General features: G+C 39.4%; 3 protein-coding genes across 4 annotated transcripts in view; 2 read left to right on the top strand and 1 right to left on the bottom strand.

The window, feature by feature from the left end:
• LOC106086208 (aspartate--tRNA ligase, mitochondrial) overlaps positions 1 to 17955 on the top strand; it is a 340688-nt gene that overhangs the window by 91255 nt on the left and 231478 nt on the right. The gene's annotated exons all lie outside the window — the stretch shown is intronic.
• LOC106086127 (trans-1,2-dihydrobenzene-1,2-diol dehydrogenase) lies at positions 8117 to 14326 on the bottom strand. Of its 2 annotated transcripts, XM_059365366.1 has the most exons (6): positions 14214 to 14325; positions 13950 to 14138; positions 13633 to 13881; positions 9175 to 9466; positions 8628 to 8874; positions 8117 to 8556 (listed from the first exon to the last, which is right to left on the bottom strand). In XM_059365366.1, exons 3-6 carry the CDS (start codon positions 13838 to 13840, stop codon positions 8299 to 8301), a joined length of 1005 nt encoding a protein of 334 aa, XP_059221349.1. In that variant the 5' UTR covers positions 13841 to 13881; positions 13950 to 14138; positions 14214 to 14325; the 3' UTR covers positions 8117 to 8298. The 2 variants fall into 2 exon arrangements, with proteins under 2 accessions (XP_059221349.1, XP_059221348.1); XM_059365365.1 differs by having other exon boundaries at positions 13633 to 13892; positions 13950 to 14326.
• On the top strand, positions 16313 to 17472 carry LOC106086129 (transcription termination factor 4, mitochondrial). The gene is made up of 2 exons (XM_013250664.1): positions 16313 to 16441; positions 16501 to 17472. Exons 1-2 carry the CDS (start codon positions 16391 to 16393, stop codon positions 17365 to 17367), a joined length of 918 nt encoding a protein of 305 aa, XP_013106118.1. The 5' UTR covers positions 16313 to 16390; the 3' UTR covers positions 17368 to 17472.

Here is a 17955-nt window from a genome sequence, read left to right as displayed (position 1 = left end):
AATTGCATTATTTAAAGTTTTATAATAATAAAAGCATATCCTAATGTTGGTACATATGTAGCCAACTATGTATAGCCTCTTCAATGTTTTTCTCCCATTCGCTCTTTTGCAAAGGTATTATCTTTACTTAGCGATATTTTCTTATTTTCAAATGACCATACTCCATTTATCATAATAAATAAAGGGTTTTTTTTCTGTGTTAAGAGTTATTAATTATTTTAAAATTTAAAAAACGTACATATACACACACAAATACATACGTACATATTGCCTACACATAGCTTTATTGTTTATTTCTACTGCAGGGTTTCTTTCTTTTGTTTTTTCTTAAATTTCAAACGAATGGTCTTACAAATTGTTTTCTTGTTCTAACTTTTTGCTAATGGATTTATATGATTTTTTTTTATTGTTTACGTTACGTTATAATATTAGTTATATGTAGCAATGTAAAAGAAAAATCTAAGATTATTTCTTGTTCTTACAAATCTTAGGATTTTTGTTTCGTTTTCCAAAATGAAAAAAAAAATAATAATAACACAATAAAATATAACTATACACCTACATACATATAAACTTATATTGATAGTAAAACAAAATACATAAGAGAGTGTAGATGATAAAATTCTAGTTAAAAACAAAACAAAGAAAATGTAATACTACTTGATTAAATATTAATTAATAATAATAATAATAATAAACACAGAAATATTTGTAGTTTATAGATACACAATACATTATAGTAATAAAGAAAAATCAAATAATAATTTATTTAATTTTTAAAAACAAAATAAAAACAAAACATACCGAATAATATTTGCAAAAATTGAAAAACTATTCAACGTGTGTTTATTCTTATTACTAGTCGTAATGACTAGAGCTACTATCATAAAAATTGTGCCATTTTTTGGTCTTAAAGCATTGGTTCAGGGGATAAGACAAGGTTTATCGAAAGTAGCATGCAGATTTGAACTACCCTGTGAGTGTTGTTCCTAAAGAGACAATTCGCCTCCCAGAGCATAGTTAACTACAAGAGTAGTTTAGGCCCAACTACGATACAACACACTGATTCTTTTCCTTCTAATCTGGTCTTTTCAGTGCGATGATTTCTAAGGACAGCGACAACTACACAGGCCTTCGGAATTCTCCCACAAGGCAAAACATGAAATTTAATTACTACGGTCTCAGAGGAAGATGTTCTTAAAGAGATTATTCGCCTCCCAGAGCATCAGTTAACTACGAGAGTAGTTAGGGCTCAACTACGATACAACACGCTGATTCTTCTCCTTCTAATCTGGTATTTTCAGGGCGAAGATTTCTAAGGACAGCGACAACTACACACAACTACACAGGCCTTCTGAATTCTCCCACAAGGCAAAACATGAAATTAAATTACAACAGTCTCAGAGGAAGAGTTTCTTAAAGAGATTATTCGCCTCCCAGAGCATCAGTTAACTACAAGAGTAGTTTAGGCTCAACTACGATACAACACACTGATTCTTCTCCTTCTAATCTGGTATTTTCAGGGCGAAGATTTCTTAGGACAGCGACAACTACACAGGCATTCTGAATTCTCCCACAAGGCAAAACATGATATTTAATTACTACAGTCTCAGAGGAAGAGGTTCTTAAAGAGATTATTCGCCTTCCAGAGCATCAGTTAACTACGAAAGTAGTTAAGGCTCAACTACGATACAACAAGACCAGATTAGAAGGAGAAGAATCAGTGTCTCCTTCTAATCTGGTCTTTTCAGGGCGAAGATTTCAAAGGACACCGACAACTACACAGGCCTTCTGAATTCTCCCACAAGGCAAAACATGAAATTTAATTACAACGGTCTCAGAGGAAAATCTTAATGGAGAAATGTAATGCCCGTAATGATACAAGAAACAAAGCTGGCCAACTACTGCAGCTTCCAGAGTTGTCACGGTTACAATGCTGCGTAAGGATCGTGCACGAATATTCCGAGCAATAAGTAAAAGTGTGCTAAGTTCGGTCGGGCCGAACTTTGGAACCACCTCGGATATATATATTTACCCCCTTTCGTCATAATACGGTGAAAAATGCATCATTTATGAAGCCATATCAGCCATATCTAGATTAGTATAGTAAAGGCTATGCAAGGGTCTAACGAAAATCATCATGGTACCAAATTCTTCGTTTAAAAAATTCACCTTTTATGGGCCTTAGAAATTAAATCTGGAGATCGGTATATGTGTATGCATATATGACCACGAACTTCGAAGAGCCTAATGCTGCCACTGTGTGAAGTTTCAGCGCAATCGAGTAATAAATGTGCTTTTATTGTCCCAAGAACTTAAATTCGGACATAAGTATATATGGCAGCTACAACCAAACATAGTCCGATCTTACTCGGTACGAATGTCGAAGGGCCTAACGCAAATCATTGTGCCGAATTTCAGCGAAATCTGTAAAGAAATTAACCTTTCCTAAAATCTAAAATTCTTAATACAGGAGATTGGTATATATGGCAGCTATATTCAAATCTGGACCGATCAGGGCCGTAGTGAACAGTAATGTCGAGGAGCATAAAACAACTCACTATACTAAATTTCAATGAAATCGGAAAATAAATAAGCCTGTTATGGCATTTATATCGAAATATAGACCGATCTTAACCTTACTCGTTACGAATGTCGAAGGGCCCAACGCAACTAATTGTGTCTAATTTCAGTGGAATCTGTTAAAAAATTCACCTTTTATGGGCTTAAAACCTTAAATCGGGAGATAGGTATATATGGCAGCTTTATCCAAATCTGGACCAATCCGAACCGTATTGAACAGGGATGTCGAGGAGTCTAACACAAATTTCTTTACCAAATTTATGAGAAATTGGACAATAAATGCGCTTTTTATGGGCCGAATACCTTATATCAAGAGATTGGTCTATATGGCAGCTATCTCCAAATCTGAATCGATCTAGGTAAAATTAAACAAGGATGTTGATGGAAATATAACATAACTTACTGTCTCAAATTTCGGTGAAAAGGAAGAATAAATGTACCTTTTATGGACCCAAAACCTTAAGTCAAGAGATCGGTCTATATGACAGCTATATCTAAATCTGAACCGATCTAGGTATAATTAAACAAGGATGTCAAGGGACCTAACATAACTCACTGTCCCAAATTTTAGCAAAATCTAAAACCAAATGCGCCTTTTTGGGCCTAAAACATTAAATCGAGAGATCGGTCTATATGGCAGCTATCTCCAAATCTGGATCGATCTAGGCCAAATTAAACAAGGCTGTCTAGGGGTCTTATATAACTCACTGTTCCAAGTTTCCGGGAAATCGAACAATAAATGCACCTTTTATGGACCCAAGACCCTAAGTCAAGAGATCGGTCTTAATGACAGCTATATCTAAATCTGAACCGATCTAGCTAAAATTAAACAAGGATGTCGAGGGACCTAGCACAACTCACCGTCCCAAATTTCAGCGAAAACGAAATGCACCGTATTGGGCATAAAACCTTAAATCGAGAGATCGGTCTATATGGCAGCGGTATTCAAATCTGGACCGAACTAGGTCAAATTGAACAAGAATGTCGAGGGACATAACATGACTCAATGTCCCAAATTTCAACGCAATCGCACACTAAATGCGCCTTTTATGGGCCCAAGACCTTAAATCGAGGGATCGGTCTATATGGCAGCTATATCTAAATCTGGACCAGGGATTCGGAGCGCGGCGGTTTTTGCCGTAGAGGGAGTGATTTTTTATGCTGGGCGGAATGACTTGCAATCTCAAACCCGTTTCGGCCATTCTTCGCTCCGGGCCGCTTTGAATCCCTGATCTGGATCGATCTGGGACGTATTGAACAAGGGTGTCGAGAGACCTAACAAAACTCCCTATCCCAAATTTCAGCGAAATCGGATGATAAATGTGGCTTTAATGGGCCTAATACATTGTATCGGCTGATCAGTCTATATGGGGGATTAAAAATAAAAAAAATCTGTGCAATCTTTCACCTCGATATCTCTATTTTTAAAGACTAGTGTTATTTCAACAGACCGACGGACGGACATTGCTAGATCGTCTTAGATTTTTACGACGATCAAGAATATAAGCCCTTTATAGGGTCGCAAATGAATATACCCCCATCCGTCGATGGTGGGAATAAAAAATGGCGATCGGTTAAAGATGACCCATACCGGTATGACTTCCAACGTCCCTGAACGGAATAATTATGAACACCACACAAGCTTGAACTTTAAGACCAGATCTTTGCAGTGTTCATCGCTATCATGAGGGTCTCAGAAGGGAGCTACTAGACGCGTCCACAGTTTGCAGATGGTGGAATGATCTCTATATAGGGTAGCTTAAAAGCAGTCGCGGACAATCAGTGGTGTCGAGTGAAGAGTCTCAGTGAGAGATCGGCTGGCACCGGCTCTTGTTTAAATACTGAGTACCTATGATGTTCGTCGTCATCCAACGCATTACTGTAGACCTGGGAGTAGGCTGAGCTACAATTTTACAAAACCTGTGTGTTGTTTATTTAAACACCCACTCTCTTAACAATTGCATAAAGTCTTCTGTTACTGTTGCTTTTAAGAGGGTGGGTCAACATATTGTGGGATTTGCACAGTTTGAATAGAAAAGTGGCTCATCTATTGATTGTGTCAATTACTCAGTTTTTAAGAGCAGGGATCTTATTCTCGCACCCGTTATCGAGAGAGTTTTTGTTCGAAGATTAATTCCGTTCCGTAAGTACCAATTTAATCATACCTTACGATCATAATTTGTCAAAAAGTCATCGATTTAGGAAAAGAAAAATCGATTCGCCGAACACATTTTGCCATCTCAAAGTTAAACAAAGCAAATGGCGGTTGTTAAAAAAGTTCTTACTACTAAAAAAAAAATAAAAAAAACACGTGTTAATCAATAAGCAGTTGGTATTTTAAACGACGTGTTACTGTTTTTACGACATAAACTGTTGTTTTATGTGGAACAGGACAAAAAATATGTGGATTACTTCGCCTCTAGCACAGCCAACGGTGCTTGTTTGATGTTTGTTTCTTAGGGCAGGCACAAGGAGAACAACATACAAAGTGCAATTGGATAAAGAACCTTTTCCTTGAAAAAATAGCACGCTGCCTTAAATTTAGAGGTTAAATGATACAACTTTTGATTTGCTCATGTTTGTAGATAATATGCTTTGCCGAATTTGGCTTAAACACAAAGTTTTGTCCATTTTAAGGGACCAAAAATTATGAATATTTTATAATTATTGCTTTATTTTATGAAATAAATACTTCGATGTCCTATTCTTAGCCTAGTTTCTTGAAAATATACGAATATTTGTTATTTATGATAGGTTAATTGCTGCGGGCAAAATCTTGGTTGCAGCCAAGACATTTATGTCGCCACTGTAAAATAGTTGTGTATAATACAAGATGGCGGCAAACATCGATTTATAATTTTGGCCGAATTTTATTCATTTTTGGCTAACAAAGTACATATGTGCTCTAATTGCTCGTTTTTATTTGCAAATAACTTTATTTCATGTTGTATGGAGCTATTAAAACATTAATTTTCATTCGCGGTTGCAAGAAAAAATTCACCAATGCGCATTATGTCACCCTGTTACGCAAAGAAAATTTCATTTGAGCTGCGTACCAGATATTTTTGGTAACGGTAACGAAAATTTCAATGCATTTCTAAAACCCCGTATACACTGCTCTTAAATCCGGATTTAATGGCTCGATCATCTGTTTTCCCTTAATAAAATTAGCTGACCAGAGCCTTAATTCCGGATTAAATGAGCAGTGTAAACGAGGTTTTGTGGTAACGAAAATTTCGAGGTTTTGTGGTAACGCTTATTGTCTGGACTGTATAAATTATGTTGTTTTGAAAAAAAAAACCTCTACACAGGGTGACATACAATGTGTGTCTTCTTAGCAAATCAATCTACCATGCTAATCAGCTGTACTGTATGAATAATGAACTGCTTTGATATGGCAGTTCAACTTATAATGACATATAAGCTGTGTTCGGGAACTAAAAAATTTGTGCAAATTTACACAAATTTTTATTGGAAGTCGTTTCCGTACTTTATTTGCCAGCAGAAATTTGCAACTTTGAACAGATGTTTTGTAAAAGTCAGCTTCTTTATGAAAAGCAGTTGTTACATGAAAATACAAAAGGGCAAAGGTAAGTAAAAAATATTATTTATTGGTAGTTATTAAATTTGTTTAATTTTTATTTACTTTTAATGAAGATTCAAGGCAGCCGCCAGTGTTTAGGTACAGAAAACTCGCCAAATGAACTTGTACGTTTTCCTCAAGTCGGTTGGTCTACATAAGAAGGCAAGTGCAGATTTTGCGGAATTATTTAGAAATTCTTGAAAAATTAAAACATTGTATGCTTTCAGACAACAAGAGAAGAGCAATTATCGACTTTTTAAGTGAACGAAGCAAACACCGTTCCTTTGAATTTGTTAAGAAGGGAAAGGTTCTCCCATGCGATTGAGTGGGTCTGGCTGGGCAATTAAACAAGTGACACACAGTGGAGATTGGAAAAAATTAGTGCAAATTAGTCTGTCAATTGTGAACGAATACAGATATCTTCAACGAAAACACTGTCCGTAGCCTCCACATAACCAAATAGAAAGCTTTCTTAGCCTTACATCAGTGGTCTCTGCAATTTGTCTAACCACAATATGCAGAAGCTATAGGTGGTTAGTCCAAGGTTTCTTTTTCAGCACACCAAGTGCTGCCGACAAGGGACTTAAGAACTTTGTTTCTACTTTTGTATACGGTGAAGGCATGTAAAGCAGTTGTAGTCCTATGCAGCCTACGAAATGAATGCTGATGTTCAGAGAAAGGAAATTATGCAACGGAAGTATTGGGAGGAGCAGTCCTTCGTGCGTCTTGGCTACTGATGAAAGAAAGGAGATCGTTCTGTACGACTCCCCCTTGCTCGTGTACTTTTCAGGTTTCAGTAGCGGGATCACACTGCCCATCTTCCAAACATTGGGTGCTATAATAGTGTTCAAACAGGCTGAGGACAGTTGTAAGGTTGTTGTTGTGGCCTCATTTTCATGTGGAGGTGGCGATCCTCGTCAAACTCCTGTAGGTGAGCAGGCTTGTTACGGTATAAAAGAACCGATCGCCGTGGGAACAGGGTGGCCATTGGTTATTTTATCGCGCCAATAACCCACCTTGTCATATCGAGCATCATAGGCACCCAGTATTTGTCCAAAGGCGATGCCGCTCGGCATCTGTACGACAACAACAACCAATCCCATGGCAGCCAGTTGTACGTACCGGATTGACCCGATGGATTTCTTCGTCGGCAAGGGCTGCCGCCTCAGTGTTTAACACACTGCTACAACATCAACAACTGCCCGGCCTCTCACTGAGACTCTTCGCGTGATACCGCTTATTGTCCGCGATTGCCGTTGCAGCTACTCGGTATGGAGCATTCCACTATTCACAACCTTTGGATATGCCCGGTAGCTCGCAGCTAAACTTCTCGTGAGAGCAATGAACACCACACAGATCGGACCTCAATTTTCCAGTCTGTGTGGTGCTCACAGCTATCCCGTGCCGGGAGTTGTTGTTGTTGTAGCATGCTATGCCAGCATGTTCCGGCTGCCATGGAATTGAGTCTTTTATAGTAATTTACTAATAGGTTTTATACTTTAATGGTGCATATGGTCTTAGAAACCAGGCACCTTTTTTCTAAATTTCATAAATTAATTTGTAATAAATTTAAAATAAATAAATAAAAAGCTTTCTTCGTCATTGTTGTTGTGGCCACATTTGTGTGAAGGTGGCCAACATCGTCCAGCTCATTCCGTCATCCAGTACCGATCGCCGTGGGAACAGGTTGGTCATTGCTTATTTAAAGGTGCCAATAACTCGCCTCATAGGCCCTCAGTATTTCAGCAAGAGCCGGTGCCGCCCGACCTCTCACTAATACTCTCCGCTCGATTGCCGTTGCAGCTACTCCATATGGAGCATTGTACTATCCGCAATCTGTGGACGCGCCTGGTAGCTCGCAGCTTAGGTTCTCGTACAGCGATGAACACCACACAGGTCGAACCTTAAAGTTGCAGCCTGTGTGGTGCTCATAGTTATCCCGTGCCGGGATTCTTGGTTATCATTATTTTTCTGTGGAGCTCCAAAATTTATTAATTTTTATTATTGTACCATACATATATCAAAACATTCTCTCCTTTAAAATTTGCCATATTATTAAAATGGTTGCAAATAAGCTTACCCTTAGATAAATTATTACTTAAGACCTATTTGTTGCTTGCAGTTTTCATAAATTACTTATCCTCGGGATAGACGACCCCCACCTGTTTACGAATTTCATCTTCAATTTGCGCAAATAGCAAACTGTCATTGTGTGTGACGTGTTCATTTTGCAATTTGCCCTCTAGAATGCAAACACGAGCAGCCTCGGCTTCGTAACGCAAACCTTCGGAATTAGTATAATTAGTAGCATGCTTTCCTTTGGGCAAAACCCATTCCTTTTCCTGGCCATCAATATCAATTAATTTTGTGGGGCACCAAAATTGCAGAAGCTACAAATAGTAATTAAAGAGAAGCTTTGAGTAGGACATGAAATAGAAGTTATTAAAATACGTTTTTTTACGGTAATTTGTCCTTTTGTTCCCTTAATAACAGCTTTATTATCGAGTTCACCCAGAGCACTGGTGCGCATTTTAGATTTACGATTTCCAGAATATATCAATTCTGTTTCGACATCTATGTCCACGCCATTTTCATTGAGGGTGCCTTTGGCAACAATTTTCTGTGGTGGTTCTTGGAAAGCCCATTGAGACACCTGAATGGTATATATACCCAAATCGAGTATGGTACCACCGCCTAGGTTATTTTGTCTATATTAAAAGAAAAAACATACAATAATGAAATAATTTTATGTTAATATATTGGATTGCCCAAAAAGTAATTGCGGATTTTTCATATAGTCGGCGTTGACAAATTTTTTCACAGCTTGTGACTCTGTAATTGCATTCTTTCTTCTGTCAGTTATCAGCTGTTACTTTTAGTTTGCTTTAGAGAAAAAGTGTAAAAAAAATATATTTGATTAAAGTCACTCTAAGTTTTATTAAAAATGCATTTACTTTCTTTTAAAAAATCCGCAATTACTTTTTGGGCAACCCAATAGTTTAACTTACTTTACTCGATCGACTTGTTCAATTTCAAATCCGAATTGTACATCCACCTCTTGTATTTCTCCCAAAACACCGCTAGCAATCTGCTTTCGAACATATTGATATGCAGGGAAAAATCGTGACCATACAGCTTCCATGAGAAACAATTTCTTTATCTCAGCATATTGTATTAATTTTTTGGCTTGTTTATGATTCATGCATAATGGTTTTTCGCACAGTATATGTTTACCATGTTCCAGCATCAGCATACATATTTCAAAATGTTGTGGATTCAGAGCACCAACATAAACAATATCTGGGAATAAAGGCAAAACAAATCGTAGATGAAGAATCAGGGTGAATATTTATTATAGTAACTGTTTAAGTTCAAACGATTGGCTTGTTCCTTTCTCTACCCCCTCCTTTGAGCTTGTTCACATAGCTGTACGTAGAGGGAGGAGCTCTTATAGATTTCTACAACCTGCCATGGAGCTTTTTCGCTAGCCCGGATCGTAGGGGGATTCTTCCCATTCGCGGAAATTCCTCTATAACCTCTCCTTGGCCCCACTGTAGGAAGAATTATTAAGAGCACTTTTTATTTCTACAACTCTCTTAGGAGCGTGTTCGCCTAGTTCGGAGGTAGAGAGAGAGACTTCAAATATAAAAACGACGCCTCGAAGCAACTTGAGTGTTTTTTTCCAAAACACTCGCAATCTAAGTCTCACGCCGCTGACATCGCGCATCTCTCACCCTTTGTCTAAGCATAGCGCGACTACAGCTAATGACCTGAAGAATCCCTGCACGAGATGTTATGAGCACCAATCGGGTTAGAACTCTCAGCTCCTATTTATGTGGTGTTCATCGTCATCTCAGCTGAGAGCTAGTAAGAGGCCGGGAGGCAAAGGGTTTTACTCAGGGGGACCCTTTCCATTGAACTAACCCAAACTACCTCAAAAGCGGTCCCTGCACGGGATAAATACGAGCATCACATAGGCTGGAACTTTGAGTTCCAATCTGTGTGGTGTTTTTTTGTCACGAGAAGCTTAGCTGAGAGCTACCGAGAGCGTCCACATTATGGAGTAGCTGCAACTGCAGTCGCGGACAATCAGCGGTAGTGTCAGTCAGAGGACGGTTGGCACCGGCTCTTGCCGCCTTTAAATAACCAATGGCCATCATGTTCCCAAGACGATCGGTCGTATAGACCGGAACAAGCTTGCTCGCCTATAAAAGTTTGAAGGGGATGGCCACCTCCACATGCCAATGTGTCTACAACAACAACAACCTCAAAAGTGGTAGGTAAGTTGGTTGCGAGCTCTGATTACCATGGCGTAGATAGTGCATTAAACATTCACCAAAAGCTTTGTTCTTTCGCTACTGTAGTATTACATTGGACTAAAGGTTTCAGAGTAAGTATCAAAAGGGTTGCCACTACTAAATAACTTTGCCATACCAAAATACTTGGTCATTTGAAAGTGATAATTGGTCTCCGACATATTCTACAAAGTTAGGAGTAGGTCAACAAAAAAAAGGCCTTCAGAGATTACACCGATCGCCGCTTCAGTGAACTGACTCCCCCTCGGATGTGCTAGTTGCCGAGAGGAAATTCTGAGGCATCATTAACGCAGCAGCTGCTCGCTTTACCCCAAGTGAGGCCCAATTCCCCGGCGCAGGCAGTGGTACTCGCAGACGAGCGTGATGGGATTCGTTGTACGGACCCCACTAACCTCAGAATCAGCGAGCTGAATCTGGAAATAAACAGGGTAGTCAACGAACACAAGCGGAATTTGTGGGTGGAACACTTAGAACAATGTAACTTAGGCAAGCTGTGGTCTACTGTTAAGTCATTCTCGAACGCCAGTAGACGGGATGACAGGACCTTAGTCACTTTTGGCAACGTAACTGTGACTTATCGGAAGAGACGCGCCAGGTTGTTCAACATTCATTGTGCATCCCGAGAGTGACAGGGCAACGAGAAGATCCATGCGCCGTGGTCTCCGAGCCGATGGACAGCCTTCACAATTTACCGTGGGCGAATTTACGAATGTCATCCGTGGCGCCAAATCATCCAAGGCGTTGGACCCCGACGGAATCTCTACACTGATGTAGAAGAATCTGGATTAACCTGGAGTTCAGTACCTTACTACTGTCCTCAACCTGTCTTTGAACACTCTTATAGTTCCCGATGTCTGGAAAATGGGCAGTTTAGGGGAGTCGTACAGACCGATCTCGCTTCTCTCAAAGACGCTTGAGGCATTACTCCTCCCGAGCCTCGTCAGAGAATTTCCTTTCGCCGGGTATCGACATGGATTCCTAAGACTGCATAGCACAACAACTGCTTAACATGCCATCTCCGCACACATTTGCCGTGGCTTCCATCAGCTCAGGCCATGTGATAGGACGGCCCTCGTGGCACTGGACCCATCGAAGGCTTCCGACACGGTCAAAATGCAAATGCAAAAACGCAAATTTTGCCCATTGACATTCCTCTAAGCAACAGGGGCAAACTTCTTACATATCAATGAGTGCAGTCCGATTGAAGTTTAAGCTCAATTATAAGGGGCCTCCTTTTTATAGCCGAGTCCGAGCGGCATGCCGCAGTGTGACACCTCTTTGGACAGAAGTTTTACATGGCATAGTATCTCACAAATGTTGCCAGCATTAGGAGGGGAAATCTCCGCTGAATATTTTTTCTGATGGTCTCGCCAAGATTCGAACCCAGGCGCTACGGTGGCCTCCTCGACACGGTTAGCCATGCCAAACTATTTGAGGATATCGCCAACGTTTCCCAAGCTAGGCTTGAAACGCTGGGTCGCGAATTATCTGTGTGGTTGCCAATCATTTGTGGAATTAAGGGATAAGAAGTCCAAGCACCGTAGAGTGAAACAGGGGTGATATCTTTGGCACTGTTTAACCTCTATCTATCCTCCATTCTACCCCCTCCAGACGGCATAGAGATCGTATTATATGCGGACGATCATGGCATCTGGCCCCCCACCCATTGTTGACATCTGCAATAGGTTAAACGTCTACCTCAACGAACTTGCCTCATATTTCGCTTCAAGAAATCTACCACCAAATCTTCAGCCACATTGTTCACTGTAAATACGCTTGAGGTGAATGCCCAGCTGATTGTGATGGTCGATGAAGAAATGATTCCGACCATCAAGTGTCCCAAAATACTTGGAGTCACATTTGCCAGCTCTTACACATTCTCTGCCAGGATACCGCCCTCCGAACTGCGACGGGCTGTTTCCTCAGTTCTCATGTGGACCACCTCCATCAGGAGACAAAAATCCTACCAGTGCGAAGACATAACTAGATGCTGTATAAGCAATACCAGAAGCCTTAAGGTAGATCTACATGAGCAAGAGCATGAGAGAACCTACAAGAGAGAACCTAGCATATCAAGCGGGTCTAGACAACATTCATGCAGACACGGTAGCAAATGCGGTAAATAGCTACCGAGTGATGTAGTCCTTGAAGAACGACCGTCTCCCATCGCACCTGATCAAGTTGACCTCCGCCGGCAAACCAGTGTAGTTCTGGCTCAATTACGTTCCGGCAGATGCAGCCGCCTCAACTTCTACAGAGCAAGGATTGATGCCGACGTGCAGATATATGTCCCGATTGTGACCAGGGACCACACGATACACGTCACCAACAACAACTACCAATGATATGGCAATCCCATGGCAGCCGGTTGTACGTACCGGATTGACCCGATGGAATCCTCCATCGGCAAGGGCTGCCGTCTCGGTGTAAAACACACTGCTACAACAACAACAACAACAACCAATGATATGGTAGTATAGTAGGTGAACGACTACCGATTGAATGCCATTCCTGGAGATTATCCGTCTCTCGTACTACTAAATTTGCAAGGGACATTCTATTAGGGAACAGGCAATACTTCTCTCATATCAATGAGTGCAATCCGATCAAGGTTTAATCTTATCCCCTTAGTAAAGCTGGCTACATTTGTGAGGTATCCTGCCATGTTCAAACTTATCTGCCAAGTAGTGTCGTTATGCGGCACACCGTTCGGACTCGGCATAAAAAGGAGACCCCTCATCATTGACAACTTGATTCGGACAGCACTCACTGATATGTGAGAAGTTTAACCTTTTTCCTTAATGGAATGTTCGTGCGCGAATTTTCATTTGCATTAGGTTCTGTGTTAATGCCTTTATCTAGGAATTTCGCATTAATAATTTGTTATTCAAAATGTTATTTCTCATATCTTATCGCTTAAATTGTTATGTTGTTAGCTTTGATTTTATTAATTTGAAAACGTCTGCAAATATCTTTGTATTTTGTTCTGATCTAATATAGACAAGAAACATTTTCGTTTCGAAAACTTTTGCTAAACTATTACCAGACATAGATGCAACCCAGGTATCTTTTAACAAGCCCGAAAGTACCAAGAAAGTATTATTTTCCATAGATTGCGGTAGTTCCACTTTTCCAAAGTACACTACTCACCTACGTCCGGGCATTCTGCCAGTTCCTCATAGCTTCCAAATGCTTTTGGTATTTCATGCTTTTTTGAAAACTCTTCAGCTCTCTTTTGATCACGGGCAGCCACTGCCGTCATTTGATGTTCATCAAAGGGCAGAGTAGATAGAGCAACGCAGAAATCATGACTTATTTTCCCGGCAGAAACAATGCCCCAACGTAAAGGACTTGGCATTGTGGCACAGCGATGTGAAACCAAAAGGCGTCAGGAACCAACTAAAAAAAAACTAAGCGCAAATTAGCTACTTGAACATATTTCACCATGTTTATTGATAACTACTTACCCAAGATAAGCGGCTGATGATTTTTAGACGTATTTGTGGTCACTACCAACAAGTATTGGGCAAGATATAATAGAGAATAAAAGCTGTCTACTATATATAGAAATTAAGTTTAACGTTGGTTATAGGAAGGTAATTCCAACTGAACTCTAGAGAATAGACCAATTAAACTGCCTAATTCGTATTGGAGCACTTGAAAAATTCAATGATAGCACGAGTTAATCTAATTGTCTTGTATAAGATGTTTGATAAATTTACTGATAATACCTAACAGTAAACAAAATCAGAAATCACTTCCCTTCGAGATGCCGGTAACCTCTATTGCGCTAAATTGTTGCATTACAAAGTAGGGATACCAAACTTGATTTTCTATTAAAGATTTTTTCTGTCTTTTTTGGTCAGAATTTATTAAACGACAATATATAAAAAGAATTTTTATTTGAGTTTTTCTCGACGTTTCGTTGAATATTTTCCAACATTATCAGGAAAAAATAAAAGGATAAGCCAACGAATCGAGCAAAAATGAAATAAAAATTTATTATTTTCATTTAATAAAATCTTACTTGGTTAAAATAAGATATGATTTATTGTTTAAATAATTGCAGAATGCCTGATATGCCTAATAATATTAGTTGTAATTTCATGTTTTTCGCGATTACTCTTTTGTATACTACGCAAATACAAATGATAAAATAGCAAATTTATTAAAATTTATCATAAATAATGAGGGAATGTCCTATTAAATGAAATTTAGTTTAGTTGCTTTAAAATCTATTATCTAAGAAAATAATCGGCAAAAATATCGCGAAAAGCGAATATAGTACCTGCCTTAATTTTAATTTTTGTTATGGATCGGCATCCCTAACTACAATCGTTTTTAAATACTCCTAAAATAGCAACCCGGGCACCACCAAATGTCAAAACAATATTATGATGGTCGATTTATACGGTAGTGAAAAACTATGGTTGAAAAAAGAAGGTTGGCTCACTTGCCCAGCTCCATCATGTTACAATTAAAGGACGGTACTATATTTGGTTTTCCCGTTAAAACTCTATATAAAAAAAAAAACAAACGGAAAATTTTGCCGAAATGTGTTCGTTTTGTCTTAACATGTTTTCTCATCTAGGCAAAATTAACATTTCGGGACGCCCATTGAGAGCACAATCACAGTCGCTGTGGAACAAGCCATTTTCTTATGCAGAATAAACGCGATCGCCGAACTTCTATTTGTTTATTAGTGTTAGTGATGTTGCTCACATGTATTTCCTCTGGGTGGAAAAATATAAAGTATTTGTGGATGCATAAGTAAGAAAGTATTTTTTATACAAATAATCAATCTGTACGAAATATATGTTAGTGAATGTTGGTTTTATGTCTGGCATTGTGTCCCCACCTAAGTACCGGTATCTGTTAGACGCGAAAGCCGGGCAATTACAAAGGAAATGCTCCAACGTCTCATCATCTTCCCCGCATGCCCTACACATGCTATCACTTGCCGCACCGTTTTTACATAAGTAAGCTCGTAGTCCTATGTGTCCCGTTATGATACCAATGACCTCCTTCCTTCCTTTTAGTAATAGCCTCGTCTTCTCATAATCTGAATTTCCCTTAGGATTTTCGCCGTCCTACCGATTGTTTCGCTTTTCCACAATGCTGCATGCTCATTCGTCGCCCACTCCCTTAACTCGGACTGCGTCGACCCGAAAGGCTTCAGGTTAACCAAGTATATTGACGATAGTCCTGTGGCCTTCACCACCAAATCGTCTGCCCTTTCTTTCCCCCTTACTTTGTTATGGCCCGGCACCCAAACGATGCGAATTTTTCCATCCTCATAGATGGCGTTAATCTTTTTTAAACACTGCAATACTGTTCGTGACCTTACCGTAATGGTTCTTAAAGCCCTTATGACAATTTTACTGTCCGTAAGTTGTTCACACTCGACGTCCTCGCGTTGGCACCACACCACTTCACGCATTCCGTGATCGCCCGGATCTCCGGGCCATTATTAAGTGTTATTAGGTCGTTAGTATTTAGAACTCTGCCAGGGCTTGGCCCTGCTTATTAGTGTAAATTTCAAAATTACGCTCTATTTGTTAAAAAAGTTTGTGAAATATAGTAATAAACATTTTCTTTATCTTTTGGCACCGTACATAGCAAGATTAAAGGACTATTTTTTATTTAATGGAAAATTGCAAAACATCATACCGTAAGTAATGTTTCACACACTTATGAACCTGTCTGTCCGACTTACTAAGAAAGCATACCAAGTTTGAGCATCTTGTAAAATTCCTAAAATCTCTGTGAGCCACTGTTTGTCATATGGTTAATGTAAACTCGGCCCCTTATATTTGTTTTGACCAAAGACCGCATATGACAAAATAAAAAAATAAAAGCATTTGGTTTTGACTAGGCTAGATAGACTTCTGTCGATATATTAAATGAAATGTTAAGGAATATTGTTACAAAGTTTAAACACAATACAGTTAATTCAAAAGTGAGATTAATTACAAAATATACAAGGTGGAATTTAAACTAGAAACTGTTTTCTTTTAGTGCACTCAACGAGTACGTTACTTAACTACACCCTCAAAGGAGGGAATAGGATTGGAATCGCCGCCAGGCAGTGACTATGAACTGCAAAAAGAACACATACAGGAAGCTGTACAAGTTCAACCACTATTGCAGTCCGTGTCGCCACAAATGTGGCAAAAGGCACATGCAACATTTTCAAACCACGGGTTGGACACCAACAACTTCTTACGAATTGTCACGGGAAATCCTCAAGTTCTAATGCGCTCGCCACAAAAAATCATAGAGACTCTTGAATACTGGCGGTCCTGTCAATTTGGTGAACATTTCCTATTCCTGCTGATTACCAAATACCCTGCCCTCTTGGATGTCGACGATAAGAGAAGGTTGCTAAAACACATAACATTTCTTCGTAGCTATGTTGGTACAACTAAAAATGTATGGAAACTTTTGATGAATTGCCCAACATTAATTGAACAATCTACCGATGTCATAGAAGCTAAAATAGTTTACATGAAGGAAGTCATGCGTATAGAAATACCAGAGATTGTTAAATCAGAGGCACTCTCGAAATCTTTAGATGAGATCAAGTATAGGCATATCTTCTTGGAACGCTTGGCTTTGTTCAAGCCTCGACCGCTTAAAGCTGATCCAAATGAGCCTAGCAAAAATCCACGTTTGTACAAAATAACCGATACATCTGATAAAACATTTGCGACAAAGGTGTGTCATGTCTCATTGGCAGAGTATGAGGCATTTAAAGAACTGTTTTCCCGGGAATTGGAAAGAAAACGAAGAGAAGAAGAGGACGATGAAGAAGAAAACATGGATGAAGACGTATCGGATGATGATGATAGATACCTAACAAATAATAGGATTAAAACGAAATGAAATGGATTTGCTAATAATGTTAAATTGTTTATATGATGGATTTTTAAGTTTATTGCAATGAATACAGCTGCTCTTTTGGAGGCAAATTGCCGGAATATTTACTAATGGCTTTCGAGTTGGCTTTAGTTTAAAAATTGTTTGATTGATTGTTTCTTTAAAAATTGAGTGTCTTTTACAGGACAATGGTTGTTGGTGTCATACCTCGAATGATTTGAGTTATATCTACTGCACCATACCGGCCATAATTTTGGCAGTGTTGCTCCGATGTTGTTATTGTAGTCACATTTGCATGTGGAGGTGGCGATCCTCGTCAAGCTCTTATAGGTGAGCAAGCTCGTTCCGGTGGTATCGAGCACCAAAGCACTCAGTATTTAAACAAGCGGTATCCACCGCTGATTATCCGCGACTCCAGTTGTAGCTACACTGTATGGAGCATTCCACTATCCGCAACCTGTGGTAGCTCCCAGCCAGGCTTCTCGTGATAACGAAGAACACCATGCAGATTGGAGCTTAAAGTTCCAGCCTGTGTGGTGGTCATAGTCATCCCGAGCTGGAGCCTCTCCGGTCTTTTTATGAAGTTAGTCGACG

Source organism: Stomoxys calcitrans, chromosome 3 (genome assembly GCF_963082655.1).
Source record: "Stomoxys calcitrans chromosome 3, idStoCalc2.1, whole genome shotgun sequence".
Classification (NCBI taxonomy): Eukaryota; Metazoa; Arthropoda; class Insecta; order Diptera; family Muscidae; genus Stomoxys; species Stomoxys calcitrans.
The sequence above is the reverse complement of the archived record's forward strand: the minus strand, read 5'-3'. Positions and strand labels throughout refer to the sequence as shown.

Bases quoted from the DNA above. Each gene is read 5' to 3' on its own strand.
- LOC106086127 (XM_059365365.1), bottom strand. From the start codon at position 13,840: ATGCCAAGTCCTTTACGTTGGGGCATTGTTTCTGCCGGGAAAATAAGT. The intron at 8,875-9,174 runs GTAAGTTAAACT...CTTTTAATATAG, and splicing joins GAACAAGTCGATCGAGTAAA to ACAAAATAACCTAGGCGGTG. The intron at 8,557-8,627 runs GTAAAAAAACGT...TACTATTTGTAG, and splicing joins GAACAAAAGGACAAATTACC to CTTCTGCAATTTTGGTGCCC.
- LOC106086129 (XM_013250664.1), top strand. From the start codon at position 16,391: ATGTTAAGGAATATTGTTACAAAGTTTAAACACAATACAGTTAATTCA. The intron at 16,442-16,500 runs GTGAGATTAATT...GTTTTCTTTTAG, and splicing joins ACAATACAGTTAATTCAAAA to TGCACTCAACGAGTACGTTA.